This window comes from Petromyzon marinus, chromosome 56 (genome assembly GCF_048934315.1).
Source record: "Petromyzon marinus isolate PM22_M1 ecotype Great Lakes invasive population chromosome 56, UKy_Petmar_22M1.pri1.0, whole genome shotgun sequence".
NCBI lineage: Eukaryota > Metazoa > Chordata > Hyperoartia > Petromyzontiformes > Petromyzontidae > Petromyzon > Petromyzon marinus.
The window spans coordinates 10,474,549-10,497,183 of record NC_133722.1 but is presented as its reverse complement, the minus strand read 5'-3'; the positions used below and the strand labels follow the sequence as shown (position 1 = coordinate 10,497,183).

General features: G+C 54.2%; 1 protein-coding gene across 6 annotated transcripts; it reads left to right on the top strand.

The window, feature by feature from the left end:
- Positions 1-664: 664 nt before the first annotated feature.
- On the top strand, positions 665-22,100 carry LOC116954786 (rac GTPase-activating protein 1). 6 transcript variants are annotated; one of them, XM_032975594.2, is made up of 17 exons: positions 665-829; positions 3,067-3,234; positions 3,576-3,778; positions 4,275-4,414; positions 4,868-4,946; positions 5,508-5,555; positions 6,501-6,578; positions 6,975-7,119; positions 8,361-8,452; positions 9,266-9,430; positions 9,568-9,663; positions 10,746-10,947; positions 12,506-12,611; positions 14,606-14,738; positions 15,480-15,594; positions 16,545-16,659; positions 16,912-22,100. In XM_032975594.2, the coding sequence occupies exons 2-17, from the start codon at positions 3,150-3,152 to the stop codon at positions 16,991-16,993; spliced, it is 1,884 nt and encodes a 627-aa protein (XP_032831485.1). In that variant the 5' UTR covers positions 665-829; positions 3,067-3,149; the 3' UTR covers positions 16,994-22,100. The 6 variants fall into 6 exon arrangements, with proteins under 6 accessions (XP_032831485.1, XP_032831484.1, XP_032831489.1 ...); XM_032975593.2 differs by having other exon boundaries at positions 666-811; XM_032975598.2 differs by lacking the exon at positions 665-829 and adding an exon at positions 861-1,126.
- The last annotated feature ends 535 nt before the right edge of the window (positions 22,101-22,635 follow it).

Here is a 22,635-nt window from a genome sequence, read left to right as displayed (position 1 = left end):
GCTCACAGGGCTACACCAAATAAATGAAACTATGAAACTATGGGTCTTAATTTATTGTTCACGCTTATGGTGGCTTTCAGACCGCATCCATTATTTTTCGTCTCCCCCCTCCGCTTTTCCGAACATAGATGGACTCGTCCATCTGAACAAACTGCCAAATCGCTCTCCGTGGTGCTAACGTTAAAAAAACCGCCACTTTTTGCAAATTTTCTTGCTGTGATTTTCACACCTGATGATGATTGCTTGTGTTGCAGTCGAAACGTCGTGATAATTGTATTGTTTTATATTTTTATTATTTTATTGTTTCCCTTCTACGTGACTTTACCGAAAGAACCAAGAATATGAATCCCTGCAGTCACGAAAGCTTTAAATAAAAAAGAAACGTATGATTTTTTTTTATTTAAAGCTTTCGTGACTGCAGTAATTCATATTCTTAGCTCTTTCGGTAAAGTCACGTTGAAGGGAAACAATGAAATAATAAAATATATATAATATATGCATGAATATTAATTAACCATTAATTAACCATACAGTTGAAGGGAAACAATAAAATATGTATAAATATATATTTATTTTATTGTTTCCCTTCAACGTGACTTTACCGAAAGAGCTAAGAATGTGAATTACTGCAGTCACGAAAGCTTAAAATCAAAATAAATGTATGGCTAATTAATATTCATGAAATTACGTCACCAAACGGACTTGACAAATTCAAATTAGGGAACCGTTGGTGACGTCGGGCGCCGCTTTCAAATCTGATTGGTCGCTGTGGCAATTTGAATCTGGCGGAAGGCGCGAGCGCGGGTGCCGGGTGAGTCTCTCTTCTGAGGTGATTTTTAAATTATAACAATTACAAAAAAAATTAAATAACACGCATATTTTGACTTGTGTGTGTGTTGTTTTGTACCGCTAAGAAGGATGGGTTTTTTATTTTTAATTTGTCACTTTGTCCGAGCGAAAGCCACCGCCTCGGGCTGAGTGCTCGAGTTGTTGTCGTTGTTGGGGAGCGATCGTCGGGGGCGAGTCGAGGCCTGAGACGCCTCGCCTCGGCACAAGGCCTCAATGCGGCCCATTGTTTGAGGCGAGCGTGGGCTTTTGAAGTTTCTCAATTCAACAATTCTAAAAAGTAAACTATGTCAACTCCCCCCCACCCCACTCGCCCCACCAAAGTATTCGAGGTACGAGCCGATTGCGTCGAAACTAGCCTGATAGCGTCTGCATTGGTAGGCCCCCCCAGGGTTGAATAGCGTTAACGTTTTCACATTGCTACGTCGGCGGGTATTTACCTACACACAGTACACATGTCCAGCATGTGCACCACTTTTTATAAATCTACTGCTGGATGACGGGGCTTCCCCCCGCCTCGTGTTTATCCACTCGTGTGTACAGTACGCGCACAGCCTGCCGTTTTGTCAGATCAGGGAGCGGTAGTGTAGTGGTTAGCGCACTGCGCTACGAACCTGGTCACTCGAGTCCGATTCACGCTCACGGCCAACACCGGTGACGATTATCTAAAACCTTTCTGGGCCTCCCCTAGATCGACTCTGCCTCAAACGAGTACCTGGTGCGGTGCGTGGTAAACATCGCCGCTGGGGAGACAAAGGCGGCCGGGCGTGGTGCTGGCCACCCACCTCCTCGCGTGCCGTACATTGCCCTTCATAGGTGCTGCTCGCCAACAGCACTTGTCCCAACAGTCTGTTACAGGCTACACGTGGGGATCTTTGTGTGGGAGGGCAGAGGAGCGACGCTCACAACAACGAGCGTGAGCGCCTTGCGGATAAATCACAGAAAGTTGGCACAGAAAGGCACCTGCTGGGTCTGTCCCGTGACCTTCCAGCGGGCCTTCGACACTTCACGCGGCCTTAAAGTGCACCTAGCCTGGCACAAGCTCCGTGGTGACGTCACCGTCACTCGGTTTCAAAATCCCAAGCAGTCACCCGTCTAATCACTCACCGTGCTTAACGCTGCTTAGTTTATCGTTCTGTTGTCCTACCCACATTTTTTTGTGTGAATGTCGTCTTTGAAAAACCTGAGCCTGTGGTAGAAATTCCACTTTTCTATGACGGGGGGAAGGCTCTGCAGTCTGTCACATACAATCCACTGCTGGACGAAGCCCTCTCCAAACCATCACCACCTCCTATCGTCTTACGATGCAACCACTCTCATCGCTTCGTCACCGCAGTGGATGTCCTCTTGGTGGTGCAGCGCTGCTGCACTACGAACCTGGTGACCCGAGTTCGATTCCCGCTCCCGGCCAACATCGGTGACGATTATCTGAACCGGTCCCTGGCCTCACCTAGGTCGCCTCTAAATCAAATGGGTACCTGGTGCAGTGTGTAAGGATTTCCACGAGTGAGACAAAGGCGGCCGGGCGTGGTGCTGGCACCCCACCCCCTCGTGTGCCGTGATGGCCTTCGTAGGTGATACTAACAGCACTTGCCCCAGCAGTCTGTTAAGGCTACGCAGGGGATCTTTGTTTGCTTTATAACCATAATAAAGGTCCTAGAATATGCACAGCGTCTATGAGATATTCACTGTGAATGGGGCAGCGGTGGCCCAGTGGTTTGCACGCTGCACCATCGAACCAGCTCCCTGGGTTTTGTTTCCCACGCACGCCTAACATCGGCGGCGACTGATGTGTGGACAAGTCCTGGGCCTCACTCTCAGACTTTATTTCCATCTGGTGAGGCCTTTTGAGTTAAGCAGCTCTTTTACAAGAGCGACCAGACCAAGACCGTCCGATTGGCGGCGGTGGCAGCCGTTTCAGGAGACTGCAGGGAGGGAATGTGCAAACTAACGAGCAAAAAAACAAAAAATATTCATCAACTCGCACTGGTGAGCGTAGTGAAAGGTGGGGAATAGCCCCGAGGATTGGCACAGCGTAAGGGCACCTTCATCCAGCAGTGGATTAGCAGAAATATGTATCGTCAGCTTTTATTATATTACCATTTGCCCAGGTTACCACTTATCCCGTTCATACACGCACAATTCGCCGCATGTGTTATGACCGTCTTAACCTGATTTTCCCGGTGAATTGTTGCGCCTGCCCCTTCACTCTGCTGGTAGGACGTTGGATCGAGGCTGCCGCCCGTAGCATTCCCCCTGCTGCACGCATACACGCCCTTCGTGTTTGACGAGCCCGGGAGACAATGGCGACCGTTAAGGGGGCCCTGCTGCCCCTCTTTGATGACATGGTGCGGCAGACGGACATCCTCACCATGGGCATCGAGCCAGGTGAGTCCACCATGGGGGTCGAGTGTTGGCGAGGATAGACTGGTGGACAAGGTTCTGTGGTTCAGGGCAAGGGTAGACTAGTGGCCCGGGGTTGACCCTGCTGGGTAAAGGTAGACTGTGGTGGACAAGGGTATGTGGGTGAGGATATACCGTGGCAGTTAGAGCGCAACTGTAATGGGAAAGGGCAAAGCAATCTCATGGACGGCGATGCCAACCCATGGTGGGCAAGGCCAACATAAAGGTTACAGCGGGCTTGAAGTTTCAATTTGTCACCGAACCATCAATGAAATTGGCAACACGAAGCCTAGAATGACAGCTCCCTCCTATCCCCCCCTCCACAGAGTTTGTAGCGTTTGTGCGGAGCGTCGAGGATGCGCGGCAGCGCTGGCAGGGCGTGGAGACGGAGCTGGGGCGGTGCCGCCAGGCGCTCGCCAAGACGGAGACGGAGCGAGCGGCGCTCGACGTGAAGCTGAAGCACGCACGCAACCAGGTGGACGTGGAGATCAAGCGCCGCCAGAAGGCGGAGGTGGCGTGCGAGCGCCTGGTACGATCCGCGCGCGCGAGTCGCGAGTCGCGGGTGTTTAATGTGTCGCGCAGCGGCCGTGCCTCGCCGCATTATGTATGTATGTATGTCGACATTATTTCGTACCGTACGTATACAAGCATGCTTATCGGAGGTTAGCCAACCGTGCGGGTTTGGCGAAGGCCCAGGACGGCGTGACATGTCTGTCACTCGCCTTCGATGGTAGTAGCCGTGGCCAGGAATTGAACTGGAGTCGGTGGGTTCTGTCGCGCACGGTGCGTTATAAACCGCTGCACCACTGCTGCGCGAAACGTTCGTACCTACCTCCTCCCCCCGGTTCCAGCGAGGGGTTAGGATTGCTTTTGAAAACGTAATGGGGCTCTGATTACTGATTGCTCGTGGCTTAATAAGCAAAGGTAACGCTCGCGCTCGCGTGTTCGGCCTCGAAGTTTTTCCGCCCGCGCCCTTGACGCTTCGCTGTCCCTCGCGCGTGCCGCCGTCGTGATCGTGCTCCCAGGACCGGCAGATCCAGCTCATCCGGGAGCTGCTGCTGGTGCAGGACAGCAGCTGCAGCTTGCAGCTGAGCGAGGAGCAGCGCAATGCCCTCGCCTTCCTCAACACCCGCACCTCTAGCGGCCTCGCGCCCAAGGCTCACCGGTAACCAACGTGGGTGGGGGAGGCGGGGAGGATCGTGATAATAAGTCGGGGTCCACCGGACTAACACGAGCAGTGCTTGAGATAACTGCCTGCCTACTCATTGTTCTACAGGTTTCCCTCACTTTACGCAGTTGATGCATTACATGAGACAACTGCCTGCCGAGTAGCGCCTACAGAACACGGACGCAATGTTTTACCACGTCTGACCGCATAGCCACACGAGAGTGATCAAACCGCATGATAGAGTGCATTTTGGGTAGAAATAGTTTCGCTGCATAAACAATGCGACATCCCGCAAGCTGAATGCGTGTAACGTGAGGGCAACCTGTACACATTTAAATTAAAATATGTATATGATAAAACTAACCAGCTTGTGTGCCGTGTGTACACTGTGTGCGTGGGTTTACACCACCACCACCACCACCCTATCCACCGGTACCACCCTAACGCCAGCCTCACCCGCATTGATGAATCGTCCAACTCCATCCTGTCGGCGTCGGACATCAGCTACGACCGCACGGACGATGACCTGGTGAGCGGACAATGGCTTCTTTGGTGGTGATATACGAGATCGGCCACTTTGTTGCTATGCCCCTGAAATTCATTATGTCCGTGTGTCCATCCCATAGTATTAAGAAAATGAATAAAATCCCACTTCACTGCACAGAATACCAGTGCAAAAATGCAAGAATATCGTTTTTTGGGGCAATATTGGCAATGAAATATTTATATTTTAAACTTCATGCTGCTTACCAGTGATCGGTGCGTGTGTGTTGGCATGCGTGCGCGCATGTGTGTGTGTGGATATTTGAGCCCACACACAGTCAGGAGGTCACGGTCTGTCCTGTGTACCTCTGCCCATCCATACCCATTTTGAGTCTTGAGTCGATCTAGGGGAGGCCCAAGACAAGGTTAACATTTGCCACCATTATTGGTCGCCGTGTTCATAGCGCATTTGCCCGAAAATTGCGGTTACGCATTGTGGCCTTAAAAATAGCCGTGGTGGCTAAGCAGTTGTGGCTGCGTCATTTCGTGTTGCATCATGTTAACGCTCTCCGTTTCGCTTCGCCGTGCGGCGTGCTGCCTTTCCCAGGACACGGACGCGTCTGTGCTGCGGAGCGGGCGTAGGGGAGACAAGCGGGTGCGTGCGTGTGTGTGCCGCACCTCACGATGCCGCCCTTTGCTCCGCTGCTCGTGTATTGGCCTAGCGCTGTCATCGGCTGAGTTGCCGCACCACCTTCATCATAATCTTACTGAGCTACTTAAACTAAACTCTTCTTTACTTGACCAGGTAAGGCCGACTAAGCTGTATCGCTCTTTTTTTAGATGCAAGCTGACCACAAATCATAGCTCAGCCAAGCGGCTTATTGTGTGGAAATTTATAGCAGCCAAATACTCTAAATGCACGTTGATTCTAAATGTGGAGGGAAAAACCGGAGGACCCGGAGAAAAATCCACGCGACCACAGAGAGAGAGACACACACGAAGACTCCAAATATACAGCAGGCGTCAGGGTCGGGATCGAACCCACAACCTCCTTTATACCAGGCAAGGTAGTTAACATCTTGCCACCGTGGCGATGAAAGAGGCATTACAGCGATACACTCCGATGCTCTAACGCGGTTGTCTGGCTTGGCCACCAAAATGTGAAATTGTAGTTGTTGTTCTACATGTACATCAGCCATATGAAACAACTCCACTCTGAATAAAGGCCCTTCCCACACTGTTGCAACCCTTCATTTGGAACCTCTTATGTAATGGGTTTCGTTGACCCCTATAGGTGCTAGAGGCTGCTCAAAAAATATTTCTGACTACTCACCAGTGGCACTTATTATAGTTCCACTCTGTCAATCTGCCCCACCCACCCCGCTGTTCACCAACTTACAATCTATACCATTGAATGGCTAAACAATCTAAGCATCAACTTAGAATATTTGTCTTCCAAAAAAATTCCACTTACCATAATGACCCTGTTGCTTGGCTCGGTTCACGTGTGTCGGTGGAAAAAAAAAAGAAAGCGGTTTGTGGAAGTGGTCATCTATGTATACTTACGGTCGTGCATCCCCTCCCGTGGTCGTCTGCGCAGAAGTCTCCGCGCCTGCACCACGCCGAGACGCCACCGGTCCCCGCCAAGCGCTCCTGCATGATCTCCGAGGAGGCCAAGGTAGGCTTTCTGCACACCGTATTTGTGGGAATGCGGACAGGTTGCCGTTGACCCGGGGGTCGGCAACCTGCGGCTCTTTAAGGACTGCTTCGTGACGTTATTTAATCAGGACCACCACCGTCTTCGTATTCACCACGTGCATCGCGGCTCGTGAAATATTGAGATTTTTACCGAATTCGAAAAAAATTGCCGCTCTTGTTATTTTGGTTTCCGACCCATGGTCGTTGACCCTGCAAGTCCGGTGCGTCTGTTCCGCGTGGTTCTGTTGCCCACCGACTGCACGCCTTTGTTCGTCGCCGGCCTCCACCTCCTCCGTTCTACGGCGTCTTGTGATTTGCGCAAATGAACCGGCGGTGAAAGTATTTGGTTCTGACGCTGGCGACGGCGGCGGTGCAGGGTAACGAGTCGATCATCGCCACGACGACGGTGACGGTGCCGCAGCACGGCGGCACCATCGAGGCGGTGTCCACCATCGAGACGGTGACGCGGCCCTCGCGCCGTCGCTCCAGCCGCGGGCGCCGGCTCTCGGCCGTCAACGGCGGTAAGGGCCGGACGAAGTGGGGGGGGCCGCACGCACGCACGGGGAGAGGAGAAGACGTAGAGGGAGCGGTGGGGGGGGGGGGGGACACAGGAGAAGAGATCAGAATCGGAATATTTGTACTGGAGGAATCCGATGAGCTATAAAGCTCTTTTTCACAGATGTCCAGTTGGAGTGGGTCGGAACGTTACAACAACAAACAATACAAAAACACAATAGGACTTCAAAGTATAGGGAAGGTAAGCAAATTGCTTAAAAATATATATATATATACAAATAAAACGAAACAAATTCTATCTTAAATTTTGACTTTCGTGACTGCATGAATTCATCTTCTTCGGTTCTTTCGGTAACGTCACGTAGATAGAAAATGAAATGGAAATGAAAATAATAATAAATATATATAAAAACTAAAACTCACGATGTTTCGATCGCAACACAAGCGGTTGTCATCTATCTTGCCAAATTCTATCTTACCAAGTAAAGCCCACTCAGCTATTGGGTTCTTTTTCAGAAGCGACCTGGCCACAATTGATAGCTCAACGAAGTGGCTTATGTGGAAATATATAGCGGCAAAATAACCTAAATAATTTAAACGCACGTTTCAAGGTAGGGGGGGGGGGGTTGTGGGGAGGAGCACGAGAGTATGAAGGGACAGGGGATGCGCAGGGAGAGGAGGAGATGCAATGGGTGGAAGCATTGGAGGGGAAGAGACGTTGGAAAGGATGAGGGGGCATCAGAGTATGTAGGGACAAGGGGAGATGTATGGGGAGGGGAGGAGACTCAATGGAGAGGGGGAGATGCCAGGCAACACGCTGGGAGACATGGGGAAAATAAAGGGATACGAGATGCATAGGGAGAGGAGGAGACGCACGGACAGAGGAGATGGTCGGGAGGGTATGGAGGGAGAGACACGAGGGCATACACGAACAGGAGAGGACGTGGGGACAGGGGACTATGCATGGACAGGAGGGCAGACACTGGAGTAGACAAGGCTGTATGCACTCTCTCTTACCGTGCGTCTCCATGTGTATGATCGCGTGTCTTCCCGTCTACCGCCGTCTGTCTCTGTATCACCAAGCGTCTCCATATCCTCATCCCGTGTCTGTGTATCTCTGACTCTCCGTGTCTGACTGTTGTGTCTCCGTAACTCAATGCGTCTCACCCTGTCTCACCAAGTGTCTCACCAAGTGTCTCTGCGTGTCTCCGTGGCTCACCGATTCTCGCCGTGTGCCGCCCTACAGAGCCAAATGTCATGTCTGTGGCCATGCCGCCCTCCGGGGCCGGAGATGGCACCCCCAGGAATCTGCGGCAGCACGACTTTGTGCAGAAGACGGTAGGGAGCGCTCTCTCCCACTGCTCACACACACGAAGAATACAATGACAAAGATCCCCCATATAGCTTGTAACAGACTGTTGGGGCAGGTGCTGTAAGCGAGCACCTATGAAGGCCAACACGGCACATGAGTGTTTGGATGACCAACACCGCCTTTGTCTCCCTAGTAGCGATGTTTCCACACCGCACCAGTTACTCATTTGAGGCTGAGTCGACCTAGGGGAGGCACAAGACCAGTTCATATATTCGTCACCGAATTGAACTCGGGTCGCCGGGTTCATAGCGCAGCGTGCTAACCAAGACACTACCGCTCCCTACACTAAGACTACACACATATATATGCACTGTGTCCACGTTTGAATACGTGCGTTAAATTAGTGTACCTATGTTAGCGCGCATGTGTGTGTACCTCTGGCCACGCGTCTGAACCAATGTGTGCCTGGGCGCGTGTGTGCCTGTGTTTGCGCACGTGTACAGACCTGCGTGTACCGATAAACTATTTAGACTTCGCCAGGCAAGGCCCACTGAGCTATCTAGCTCTTTTCCAAAAGCGACCTGGCCACGAATGATCGCTCAACAAAGTGGCTTATCACGTGCAAATTTATAACGGCTAAATTCTCTTAAACGCGTGATGTTGATTCTAAGTGTGGAAGGCAAAACCGGAGGAGCCGGAGACACGCAAGCTCCGAATATGCAGGCGTCGGGATCGAGCCCATGACCTGCATACCAGGCGAGGTTATTCTAACATCTGACCACCGTGGCGCCCTCTCCCCGCTCGTCTGAATGCGCGCGCGTGTGCCCCGTGCGTCGCAGTCGATCAAGCCGGAGGCGTGCGTCCCTTGCGGACGGCGCATCCGCTTCGGCAAGATGGTGCTGCGCTGCCGCGAGTGCCGCACGGCGGCGCACCCCGAGTGCCGCGACCGCTGCCCCCTGCCGTGCGCGCCGGCCGTGCCCAGCACGCCACTCACGCTGGCCGAGGTCACTCGTCGTTCTCATCGCCGTCGCGATAATCTCTCTTCCACGAAGCGCCTTTCATGTCGACATATCTCAAAGCGCTGCGGTACACAAAACAAGTTCTGTCTGTGCAAAATAAAGTAAAGGTCGACGTTTTGCAGGGCACGGTGGCCGACTTTGCGCCGAGCACGGCGCCCATGATCCCCATGCTCGTCATCCGCTGCGTGGGGGAGATCGAGCAGAAGGGCATGCACGAGGTGAGCACCACCCCCAGCCACTCCCCCCCCCCCCCCCCCTCCCGTGCCCTCCTCCCCATGCCTTGCCCTGCTCCTCCACACCTGCCCTTACATTACCCCTGTGTTGCCGTGCTACTTGGTCTGATTCTTTGCCCTGTCCTCCCTTGCCCTGTCCCCTGCATTATCCTGTTCCTCCATGACCTCTATTGTTTTCCTCTGCTATTCATGCCCTTGCCTCGCCCCCCCCCCCGCCCCGGCCTACCGTTGAGAGCTTGCCTATCCGATTGTTTTAACCGTTTACTTGGCCAATAATCGGTTAGCTTATTCATTTTGATTTAAAGCTTTCGTGACTGCAGTAATTCATATTCTTAGTTTTTTCGGTAAAGTCACGTTTTTTTATGGTCGAAACGTCGTGAGAATTATATAGCTTATTCATGTTATGGTATAACATGCAAAATAGTTGGGAAAACAGGGTGAGGGCGACACAATTGGCATCTTCTGCGTGCGGTACTTTGGGGGTTTCCCACCTTCGGGAGCGGTGGCGCAGTGGTTAGCGCACCACGCTACGAACACGGCACCCCGTGTTTGATTTCTGGCCACGGTCAACATCGGTGGTGAATGTCAGAACCGGTTCTGGGCATCCCCCTGGGCCAGTGTCTTTTTATTCCAAGGCCCGCGGGCCACTGGCGACCCCTGGTCGCCTTCAGTGCGGCCTCTGGGCGCCACCCCATCATGCTGCTGTCAAACCCCAGTGGTTTCAAATGTGTGGCGGCACCCCACACTGGTAATGTTTTATCGGCAAAAGTGCCCCCCCCCCCCCCCCCCCTCTCTCTGAGAATTAGTGAAGAACACTGCCCTAGGTCGACTTCGGCTTACACGAGTGCCTGGCGGCGTTGTGTAAACACAGCATCAGCATGACAAAGATCGGCCGGGTGCCTCCCCAGCCACACCAACACCCTTGCGCGGCCGTGCCGGCCTTAATAATAGGCGCTCGCTAACAGCGACCCGCCCTCAACATGACAGTCTGTCAAAGACGACGCGGTGGGGGGGGGGGGCAGGGGTGGAATGTTCACCTTTTTGTCTCCCGTGGCGGACGGCGTCAGACGGGGATCTACCGCGTGCCGGGCTGCGACCGCACGGTGAAGGAGCTGAAGGAGCGCTTCGTGCGCAGCCGTGGCACCGTGCCGGTGCTCAGCAAGGTGGAGGACGTCCACGTGGTGTGCGGCCTCCTCAAGGACTTCCTGCGCAGCCTCAAGGAGCCGCTGCTCACCTTCGCGCTCAACGGCACGTTCATGGCGGCCGCAGGTGAGCGGGCCTGCACCATGAACCCCTCGGCTGAACTCTTTTCTATTTTACCAGGTTAAAGCCCCCCACTAAGCCATTCACCCTTTTTCAGAAGTGAAAATCAGGAGGGGGACCAGCGGTGCAGACGATAAAAATGATACGGAATTCTCAGCTCGTGTACATTAAAATAAACAATCTTCTCGCCAGCTGCTGATTGTCTTAACTTTTTCCTCACCATATGTTGGCTTTAGTTGGTCGTTCTTCGTACGGTGCGAAGTGGCTCATCATCATTATCACGTGGGAATTTCTAGCAGCCAAATATTCTAAACGTTTGATGTTGATTTTAAATTTGGAGGGGAAAAACCGGAGGACCCGGAGAAAAATCCACGCGACCACTGGGAGAGAGACACGCAGACTCCAAATATATAACAGGCGTCAGGATCGAACCCACCACCTCCTGTATGCCAGGCGAGGGAGTCAACATCTCACCACCTGCTGAAATAGTGTGTGATCTGTCGTTTTTTGTTGTTTTTGTAATTTGTTGTTCTGTTGTTGCTTTTTTGTTGTGTTTTGGCAGAGGCGGTTAGGCCACGTAACGATGATCCGACAGAATTTGTAACGCTAAATAGTCGTGAAACAATTGGGCACGATTCACAATTCTGCCAATTTGCCTGATGACGCTGGTTGTAACTATCGGCGGAACGGTCGTGCCCAATTGTTAGATGTCGTGTGGCTTGTTCTCCAATCTGAGCGGCGGTGCTGCTGCTGCTGCTGCTGATGAAGCAGTAATAAATTGGCACGTTTGTTCGTCACGTGACACCTTTGTTAATTGCCAGTGTCGGGTGGAGGAGGGTGTACGACACACATTTTACACACGTGGCCCGTCCCAAAAGTCGCGCTAACCTCCAGTTAGCAAGATTGGCTACACACACTGCGAAAGTCGTTGAACATGCATGCATACAAACTTGCAGACTCTACTTCTCCTGTAAAAATCCGGCTCTCCGCATATGAAAAAAAAGTATCTCTTACACAAATCGTCAGCCGTGCACCACCTTCTGGGTTCGCATTATTTCAGCAGCATTGATTCAAATACAGTAAGACCCCTGGTTGCGCAAGGCCTGACTTTTGGAAATCCGACTTGACGGAAATTAACATTATGAGACCTCCTTTGCCAGAAACAAGATATAGGAATAGGTTTTACCCTTTTAACTGGCACAAAAACTGACACCTTTATTCAAGGCATCATGTTTGCAATGACCACAACACAAGCAGTCAAAATGCAAACAAAAAAGACAACTCTGATAATAATATTGGCACTGTCCTTGAATTTGATTGGTCCACACCCGAGACAGCAAAAGGCGTAGTACGCCTTTTGGCGTCTTCTGGTCCAACACCAATGGAGACTAACTCATCCGTAACCCAGGGACTGCCTGTACAAACAAAACCCGGCCGATTTTGACCGACTGCTGATGAGACGCTGTACGTCGAAACCGGACGCGGACACGCACAAACACTCGCGTGAAGATGAACTTTTAAAACTCGCATGCGTGTCGGCGTGCGTGCCTGCGTGCTTCTGCAGAGATCCCGGACGAGGATAACAGCGTCGCGGCCATGTTCCAGGCGATAGACGAGCTGCCCCAGGCCAACCGTGACACGCTTGCCTTCCTCATGCTGCACCTGCAGAAGTGAGGCCCTCGCACGCACACACACTCACACACTCACACACACTCACACACTCACACACTCGCACACACTCGCACACACTCGCACACACTCATACACACTCACACACACTCACACACTCGCACACACTCACACACTCGCACACACTCGAACACACTCGCACACACTCACACACTCGCACACACTCACACACTCGCACACACTCACACACTCGCACACACTCACACACTCACACACACTCGCACACTCGCACACACTCACACACACTCACACACACTCACACACTCGCACACACTCACCCACTCGCACACACTCACACACTCGCACACACTCACCCACTCGCACACACTCGCACACACTCACACACACTCACACACTCATACACAACAACAACAACCGCCATTCGCCACTAAGTGGCGGTGACGTCACCACGACGACGCTTGTGCCAGGCCATGTGCACCTTGAGGCCACGTGAAGTGTCGAACGCCCGCTGGCAGGAGGTCACGGGGCAGACCCAGGTGCCACGGGTCGACTGACTGAGATCACTGGCTGGTGCACCACCTGTGCCAACCTGCTATGCTTTAGCCACCCGGCGCTCCGCTCGTTGTTGTGAGCGTCGCTCCTCCGCCCTCCGTTGTTGTTGGAGGGCGACTGCCTCCAACTGCCCAATAGCGTCCTTCACGAGCCTCCTCCACAGAGGCCGATCTTGACACCGCTGGTGCCAGTCATCGGCAAGTCCACTCAGCTCCACGTCCTCCTGTACCACATCACTCCATCTCTTCTCTAGCCCGTACCGCGCCCGTTTAGCCCCCTCGATCCGGCCGAACAAAATCTGTTTTGGCATGCGGTGGCTGGGCATGCAGGCTACATGACCCAGCCAACGCAGCCTTGCCTGTCGGAGGAGCTCACCGATGGGACCCTGCCCAGATCTTTCAAGGATTTGTGAGCTCCTCACACAATCCAGTCTGGTTAAACCCAGGATGGATCGTAGGCAGGCCAGCCTAAATGTTTATAACCGGCGAAGATGTTCCATTAGGGGGGTCCACGTTTCGCAAGCGTAGAGAAGGGAGGGAATGACCGTGGCCGAGAAGACCTGAAGCTTAGTGCGGAGCGACAGACCAGGTAGCTTCCACACAGCGTTACGCAACCGATGAAAAGATATTGCCGCTCGACTGATTCGGAGTGAGACCTCTGCTGTTAAACTGGAGCCGGTCATAAGCACACTGCCCAGGTATGGGAAACTCTCCACTCTCTCCACAACTGCCCCATCACCGATTGGGAGTTGTGGGGGTGGAGTGTCCGATGGTACAAAATACCCAGGCAAGTGCTTAGTTTTGGTGGGGCTGATGGTAAGGCCCCACCTCTTAGTGGCACACACTCGCGCACGCTCGCCTTCCTCATGCTGCACCTGCAGAAGTGAGGCACACGCGAATGTTCACTCGTTCGCACGCACATGCATGCACACACTTGCACACGTTCATTCACTCGCTCACTCGCACGTCTCCACTTGCACACACGCGCTCACTCGCACGCACACACTCGACTCGCACTCACACGCTCACTTGCACGTCTCCACTTGCACACACGCGCTCACTCACACGCACACACTCGACTCGCACTCACACGCTCACTTGCACGTCTCCACTTGCACACACGCGCTCACTCACACGCACACACTCCACTCGCACTCACACGCTCACTCGCACGTCTCCACTTGCACACGCTCGCTGATACGCACTCGCTCGCTCACTCGCACGCAAAGAATCCCCCATAGAGCCCACACAGGCTGTACTCGCACAATCGTACACACACGCTCGCACCAACACGCTGGTACCCACACACTCGAATGCATATACACATTCATGAGCACAAACTCGCAAACGCACGCGCACACGCTTCTATGTTGCACTACGCTTGCTTTCGCACCACGTTTAACAATTCCTCTCTCCCCTGCCCTCGCCTGCCCCCTCCGCGCTGCTGCCCATGCTCTGGCCAGGGTGGCCCAGAGCTCCGACTGCAAGATGGACGCGTACAACCTGGCGCGTGTGTTTGGGCCCACCCTGGTGGGCCACGCGACGGCCGACCCCTCGCCCATGGTCATGCTGCAAGACACGCGGCGCCAGCCAGCGGTGCGGCACGCACACGGGGTTCAGTGTGTGTGAGTGTGCGTGAGTGTGAGTGTGCGTGAGAGAGCGCAAGTGTGTGTGAGAGCGAGAGACCGACCGTGTGTGTGTGTGCGAGAATAAGTGTGTGTGTGTGTGTGAGAGTACGAGTGTGTGTGTGTGTGAGAGTACGAGTGTGTGTGTGAGAGTACGAGTGTGTGCGTGCGAGAGAGTGCGTAGGTGCTTGCTAACAGCACTTGCCCCAACAGCCTATTAAGGCTACACCGGGGGTCTTTGTGTGTGAGAGATTGAGTGTGTGTGTTCGGAGTGATAGTGCAGTTGGCACGCTACGCCACAAACCCGATGGCACGGGTTTCATTCCCGCTCACGACGGCCAACAACAGTGACGATTAACTGAACAGGTCCTGGGCCTCCGCTAGGTCAACTCGGCCTCAAATGAGTATCTGATGTGGTGTGTAAACATCGCCACGGCGGAGACAAAGGCGGCCGGGCGTGGTGTTGGCCACCCACCACCTCGTGTGCCGAGCCGGCCTTCATAGGTGCTCGCTGACAGCACTTGCCCCTACAGTCTGTTACAGGCTATACGAAGGATCTTTGCCTCTCTCCGAGAGCGTTACCAGTTGCAGTCATCGCCTGTGTATGTTGACTAAGAGAATACAGCGATGGGGCGGGAAGGATGTCCCCTCGTCAATCTTGATGCGGGATCTGAGTTGGACTCCCGTCCGTGTGCCTCGCCGACGTGCGCAGGTGATCGAGCGGCTGCTGTCTCTGTCTCCCGACTACTGGAGCAAGTTCGTGTCGGCCGGCGACAGCAGGAGGCCCGACGACGCTTACGGCACTCCCGACCAGCGCACGCCCATCGGTGAGCGGCAATCCGCTCTGCACCCGCCGCGCGTTGAGCACGCTCGGCCTTCGAGGCGTCCTTGAAGCGCAAGGGGATCGTCGTGTGGATGGCGGTAGTTTTGCGGTCGGAGGCGGCCGATGCTGCTGTGTGTAATCCCGACCGAGCAATTAGCGGTGTAATTATTGCCATTCATGTTTTCGAATTCGGATAAATGTTTTGGACCGTGACACCGGCACGCACTGGCCCACTCTTGTTTTGAATGACGTCACGGGATCTTTCGCCTCCACTGTGCACAAACAGCAGACTGTGCGTGTGTAGTAGTAGTAGTAGTATTTTTAAGGTAATTATAGCCAGAGTAATAGCCGGCCTGCTGGATTGTGCCCACGAACCTGTGCGACAAGCGGCGAACGCGCTACTGCTGTGCAATGTAACCATTCAGTACCGCTGTTGAGTCGCCGTTAACCCCTTTCACGGCAATATTTATTGCTCGTCTGTGTGTCACCAATGCAGCCGGCAAAATATTTATTTGAATGTATTAATGTGGTAATAATTTTAAGGAATGAATGTGGGCTTGACCCTGTATCCTTTGTTGCAACATTGTTAACAATATCTCATGTTGCCACTAGATGGCGGCAGCGGAAAGATCCTCTTGTCTTGCCTGTGTGTTGGCTCGCAAACAACCTCCGATTAGGACGGTTGGCTTACGTGCAAGTGCGAAAGAAGTCTAACGTGCGCACAACCAACATACGATCTCCTCGCGTGCAAACACCGGGAACCCGACCGCAGGAGGGCAATCCGCCCGGATTCGGAGAAGAGACGGTCCAACCCGGCCCGTGACAATTTTAACGTCGTAGCAATTTTAAACGTGGGCGGCGTGGTGGGGAGGAACGCGCGCTGGTCCCCGCTAACAGCCCCCGGTGGGGCGCGTGGCGCCGCCGCCGCCGCTGGCGCTTGTCTGCGCGGTGCAGGCTCGAGCATGCTGGGCCCGCTGACCACGCCGGAGATGGCGCACGGCCCCACCCCAAGCAAGACGCCGTCGACGAGCTCGCTGTCGCAGCGCTTCAGGTCGACGCTCACCCCCAAGTGAGCGAAGCCGCCGCCGCCGCCGCGCTCGTGCTCTCTCGCGCCCGCGGTGTCCGCCGCGCGGCTGTCAAGCACGCATCGTGGATTTATTTTTTATTTTTTTTGCTGCGCAAACTGTCGAATCGTAAAAGCGGAGGATGGCATTGCCACCCCTGTTACGATGACGCCGCCAATCGGCAATTTTGTTACCGACTGAGCTTTTGCCCTCTGCCATCTCCGCCCCCCCCCCCCGCGACCGTGACCCCACGACAGGTTCGGCAGCCGTGCCAAGACCCCGTCGGTGACGTCACTTAAGAAGACGGGGAATTACTTCGAGTCGCCGTTGCTCAAGTGAGCCGTTTCGTGCTTCCAACCGACACGACCGCTGCTTTCACGACCCCCCGTAACCCAACCCTCTCCCCCACCGTCCAATCCACCACCACGGATTTTCACGCTCGCCGCGGCCCGCCAGATTCCGCGGTATCGCTGGGTGATTGAAGGTGGGCCTGCGAGGCCTGCAACAGGGCGAGTTCGTGCCGAGTCCTGGCCATGTGCCCTGGGGCGTCGCCCACGGCACGGCCCGCACGGACGCCGTAGCCGGCACGCCTGCAAGCAGCCAATGGGGTTTGGGAAGAAAAAAAAAATGGGTGGTGGATTTGACACGGGGCGGAGGAGGGAGGGGGTCGTGGGGGGGGACTTAATTGGAGCGTAGTCTGGTTCCGGAACAAGATTCCGCTCCGGCACACACTCCAGGAGATACCTTAAAAGCAGCCACCGCCGCTTGGTGCTTGCGCTCATGTAGCCGATGGCTTGTTGTAACGTTTTTCCCGTAAGTTGTCTCCGTCGGGGTGACGGCGTCCCGGTTAGACACCGGAGCGGTTGACTGAGCTTTTCAGATTCGTGATTTTAGTTTTAAGTCTACGTGCATATTTAATTACAATTTTGGGCGGGGGGAGGCGGGGGGGGGAGCTAGAATCGGCCGCTGCTCCTTGACGTCCGGTTCCTGTGGGGGATGGGTGAGCGACGCTCCAGGGTGCCAGGGTTCCCCCCCCCCCCCCCCCCACATCGCCGGTGGTGACTCCGGCTCGCGTTTCACGCGGTCTGGGCGAACCGTTATGAAACGAGAAAAGGTGAAACGCAACTCTTCCAGCGGGCCGGGCTGACGGCATCACGCCTCCTGACGTGAGCGACGTGACGTGCCCGCCCCGCGCCCACCGCACACTCTGCCATCATTTGAATGAAGCACTGGGACTCGCCGAGAAAACCCTGGGGTTGGGAGTTTTCACCGGAACCGGAGCAGCGAGGTTGTGTCGCCGCCGCCGCGGGAACAATGACAACGGCAACAACAAGTCCCAGCGCAAGCGAGCGTGGAGCGTCGTGCGTCTACTCGTCGATGATGCCCCCCCCCAGTCAGTCCACCAGCGGTGCACCCGGGGGTCATGGCGAGTTTAAAGCGGGGGGGGGGAGGGTGTGGTGCGGGGGGAAGGTGACGTGACCTCATGTTGACCAGAGGTAACTTGCGCGGGTGCGTGTGTGACATCCATGTGTATTGGTGGACACGTGTCCATGCATACGTCACACACCAAGTTTGACCGTGACCCCCGTGTATATGTCTGCGTCATACCTGTGCGTCACACCATGTCTGATCGTGACCCCCCCCCCCCCCCCGCCGTGTGCGTGTGTCCGCACGCGTATCTGTGCTCGACACTCGAGTGTTAGCGATTGTGTGTGTGTGTGTATATGCCCGTGGCTGTGGGGAGCGATAGTGTGTAGCGTTTAGCACGCTGCGCTACGAACCCGGCGACCCGAGTTCGATTGCCGGCCAACATCAGTGACGGTTATCTGAACCGGTCGTGGGCCTCCCCTAGGCCGACTCGGCCTCAAATTAGTACCTGGTGTGGTGTGGTGTAAACATCGCCACTTGAAAGACAAGGGGCGTGGTGATGGCGACCCACCGTGCCGTATCGGCCTTAATTGCTCGCTAATGGCACATGCCCTAACAGTCTGTTAAGACTATACTTGGGATCTTTGTGGCCGTGATAAGGAGCGGTGGGTGCAAACGCGCCGTTTACGACGCCCTCTGCTCTGGGTGGGTAAATGGATAACGTAGCGTGCGGGCACAGATAACCGCTCGGGGGTTTTTAGTGCACGCGTCGGCTATTTGTGGTCAGCCTTAGGTCGCCTCGCTGCCACTGGAATCGACTCGGGAACTTTTCGCCTCTTGAACCTCCCCTGGCAACAACTCCCACGCCGTCCCGTCGGGGAAATCATGGCGCCGACGCAAGCAAACGGGACGAGTGGTCGAAACCCGTTCCTTGCCAAGGGCCGAAGAGCCTTTTTACCAATAGTCGCGGTGGGCACGCCGGCACTCAACTTTGAGCGGGCACGTCGGCAAACGGGTGACCAAGCGCGGCGCTGTCATTGGACACGCACGCCGGCGTTCTTGCCGGGTCGGCATTATCCAGAACCCGACGTGGCAGGGAGGCGAGCACGGAGGGGCAGCGGTCCGAGGCGCCACGCTGGGATGGGAAATCCAGAGGTCGTCGGTTCGACACGCTCTCTCCCGGCGCTGGCTGTTGTAACAGTGTGGGGGGGGCGAGTTTCTTGAGTCCCATTCAACCGCCCCCCCCCCCCGGCCCCACTCGTCTCTCCATCAGTGCCTCACTGTGCGTCTGTCCCACCCAGCACCGGTAGCGAGCCGATGATGGGCAGGTCGCTTGATGGAGGTGGGGTAACGTGCGGGCCAACATTGGGAATACCACGATTCAATGGCTGGAGGTTACTTGGTTTTTGAGGTTGAAGGGTGACGACTGTTGATTGCTCATAAGTTGGTACTATTTTAACGGCCCTGGTGGGGGGGGGGGGGGGGGGTGATGATGGGTCCAAGTCAAATACGCGACCGTTGGATGGGAACTTTCACGGATTTTGGATTGTCGCGCTTTGACCGCGGAATGTTAACCCCAATTTGACGCGCAAGTTTTAGCACAGTTTTGACTTCATTATTTCGCAGTTCTGTTTTGTTTTAGTGACTGCGCATAATAATCACAATTGCTCGCTATGTCGGCAAAAGCCACGGACGGCCAAAAAAATCTTTAAAAAATACGCTTGCGTGAATTATTTCAAGAACACTAATTGGGGCGAATTTTAATATAATTACAATAATGCAAGTAACACGTACATTTTAATTGCTTGACCTTGTTTTAATTTATGCGTTCGTGGCAACATCAACGGCAGGAGCGTGTCCGCAATGTCAATTGCATAATTGTTTCGCCGCCGCGCGAGAGCCCATCGCTTCCGCGTTCCCTACAGGAGCGACGGCGCATCGTTGGGATAACCCAACGACGGGCGATGCTTCATGAATTCTCGAATGGTTACAGGCTCGGGCCTACGCTTTGCTATAGGGTGAAAGCTTGAGAGGGTTACGGTGAGGCTCGGCTCGCGTGGTTCCACTGGCACCCCCACTACGAATCTCACACACCCGAGGTTCGATTCCTGGCCGTGGCTAACGGCGGCGGTGGCGGCGTTAAGCATTACCTGAACCGCTCCTGGGCGTCCCGACGCTCGCACTTTGCAAAACCCCGCAACAGCTGACCAACGTGATGAAGTACGGTCGAACGAGTCCTCCGTGACCGAGGCGGCATGCGGAGGGAGACCTTCATCCAGCAGTGGATTTACAAAGGGCTGCCAATTATCACAATTACTTAATGACTCAGGAATGCCACACTGAGTCTGAAGACTGCTGACAGGGAGGGTACCGCGTTAGGATGTTTGATCAATACCCAGTTACATTGTACGTGCTGGTTTTTTTTTTTGTGTGTAGCCATGGCAGGTAACCGCAGAACCCGGAGGAAACGCGCGTAGAGCAGGGGGTGAGAAATGCAAACTCTGCACAGACAAGGCGCCCGAGTCGGGAGTCGAACCCGGGCGCCCTGCTCGCTGCGAGGCGCGGGTTTGCCGTCCCTGCGCCACCCCGCCGCCCAAGTGATAGTACGTGCAGCACACCGCAAGTGTTGTGAGGTGGGGGTGCATCGGGGCGTCGATTTGTACATTGAGTCTTAAGGGCCCCCCCCCCCCCCCTCCAGCCACTGTGGGGGTCACTACATTCACCGTGATGGTGAGATGGGGGTGGGAGGGGAGAGGAACACAAAACCGTTCTCGAATTCTAATCGCTAGAGACTGAATTTTGTGACACTTGATTGCATCGCCCCCCCAATTTGTGCCTGCGAGGACTGCTCCTTGATATTGTGGTGAGATTCGTGCCCATTAGCTTAGGCGGGCACGAGAGGTGCCTGGCTCGCCTTGTGGAGATTAGTTGCCTTCATCGCGGAGACGTGTGCTGCGCTTGTTATTGTTGCCCGGGCTCCGCCGGGCAGTGTTAAGCGGTGGGCTCGGTAAGCGTTTGCGGGGCCGGGCCAGGCCAGGCTGGCTAGCGGCAGTGACCTGACGCCTCGGGTTTCTCGCTCGCTCTCGTCTGCTTTACCGATTGAGCTTGGAGAGTCGACGGAGTTCCGTCGCCTCGCCTTGAACCCCGCGGAGCCGCCATCAACTCATTCCGCCATCAACTCATTCCGCCATCAACTCGTTCCGCCATCAACTCGTTCCGCCATCAACTCGTTCCGCCATCAACTCGTTCCGCCATCAACTCGTTCCGCCATCAACTCGTTCCGCCATCAACTCGTTCCGCCATCAACTCGTTCCGCCATCAACTCATTCCGCCATCAACTCGTTCCGCCAGACTACGGTCTGGAACGAGGGGCCGGGGTAGCGTGGGGGAGGAGGTCCTCTGCCCCCCACCCCCCCCCACAAGTCCCTAGCCCCCCACACTTTGTCTATGCAACCGTTGTTGTTTTTCTCCATTCCTGTGTACTCCGTTGACCATTCCGCTCGCCACTCTTGTATAAAAACTTCAAAAACAATACAGTTTTTCCCCAAACTCTGTGACCTCATTCCTTCCTCGCATTTCCCTTCTCCCCTGGCTCGTCGCGGTTACCTTCGTCGTGATGGCCAGCAACAGCGGGGGGCGGGGGGGGGGGACATCGCAGACGCCCGTGACTCCGGTTTAAGAAGGAGGGGGGGCCCACTGTATGATGCCCGTCCTTCTTTTTTTTTTTGGGGGGGGGGGGTTCTTTTTGGCGCAAACTATACAGTAGCAGCTAAGTAACCGTGCAAGTAAATCTCTCTCTGTGGGCACCGTAAATACTCAATAGGTGGGAAACAATACAACATTGAAATGCGAAATTCGATTTCATTGTCATGGGACTGATGACGATGATCGCCATTCCGCGATGGCGTGTTGTATTGTGAACCATGATCTATCGGGGTGAGCCTTTAGTGATTATCCGTTTTTTCTATACTCCAAATATTTTCTATGTTACTGCCTGCCGAACGTTTCGTGAGAAATATCTACGTAGCGATTGCATTGTTTGTGGAATCCCGAGAGTAAAGCTGCATACAGAAATTAACGGCAATGCCTCCTGATTCTTTTCTTTCGGTGTGGTGGTGATGTTGGTGCTGATTGGTTTGCGTGATGGGAGTTTGTTAATGTGGACCATGGTGATGATTGTACATAATGCGATTGATGACGATGGTGTTTGTTGTGATGATTATGATGGTGGTCATGATGTTGATGATAATGATTGTAATGCTATTGATGATGGTGATGGTCGTGATGTTGGTGAAGGAAGTATAATGTTGGTTAAGATGATGGTAGCGATTGTAATGCGATTGAGGATGGTGTTTGTTATGATGATCATGGTGGTGGTGGTGGTGCTGCTGATGGTAACGATTAATGCTGTTGATGAAGGTGTTTGTGATGGTCCTGTTGGTGGTTACATTGATGGAGCTGGCCAAATGTTAACTTTGTGTTTTAACCAGCTGAGAACTCGTGAAACCAGGACAAGTTAAATATGTCCGGGTGTGACCTGGGCGCCAGGAGTCTGCCGGTGTCATCTCAATGGAGTCATTTCGCTGTGCAATCTTCCAATTTGTACACCGACG